General features: G+C 48.6%; 1 protein-coding gene across 1 annotated transcript in view; it reads right to left on the bottom strand.

The window, feature by feature from the left end:
* Positions 1–544: 544 nt before the first annotated feature.
* LOC105456153 overlaps positions 545–576 on the bottom strand; it is a 4,306-nt gene continuing 4,274 nt past the window's right edge. The window contains exon 3 of the mRNA XM_011699976.1: positions 545–562. Within this exon, the coding sequence (XP_011698278.1) occupies positions 545–562 (18 nt within the window). The remainder of the gene's footprint in view (positions 563–576) is intronic.

Genomic DNA, 576 nt, shown 5'->3' with positions numbered 1-576 from the left:
ATGCAAAAAAAATGGAACGTCGCGTTACCCACGCTCAGTTCTGTGTCAGCGATAGAACCGCCGGCGGATGCATCAACGGAACAACCGACGGTACTACCGCTGGAGGAGTTCTTTGCGTCGACATCTTTACCTTCGCTCGAAACGACCGTCAGAGAAAGCATGCGATCGCGACGGAGTCGCGATGCGTTGCACAGTCAACTGGGGCTGCTCGGGCAAAATTACATGAACCTGTTCCTCAGTCAGGACAAAAAGAGAGAGATCACTCGAACGGTATCTATTTCGGCAACGATGGATGTTTGATGCTCGACAACAAACAATTCAATCTTGAAAAGGACGATGCTATACTCGTGGACAATGTGAGGTACCGCGGCACGCCAGGATTGTACGAATTGATCTTCATGAAAAAGCCCGATAGACGATTACCCTTCCCGACAACATGACGTACAAGAGTATAATTATGGCAATGAACCTATACAACCGTGCCTACAAAGTGGGCGAACGCATCAGGGGCAACAGGGGAACGAAGTACACGGAATTTATCAAGCTACTCATATCCGAGCATCTGAAACGTAGAAA

Source organism: Wasmannia auropunctata, unplaced genomic scaffold (genome assembly GCF_000956235.1).
Source record: "Wasmannia auropunctata unplaced genomic scaffold, wasmannia.A_1.0 LD335738.1, whole genome shotgun sequence".
Classification (NCBI taxonomy): domain Eukaryota; kingdom Metazoa; phylum Arthropoda; class Insecta; order Hymenoptera; family Formicidae; genus Wasmannia; species Wasmannia auropunctata.
Note: the sequence above shows the minus strand (reverse complement) of the source record. Positions and strands in the feature narration are given on the sequence as shown.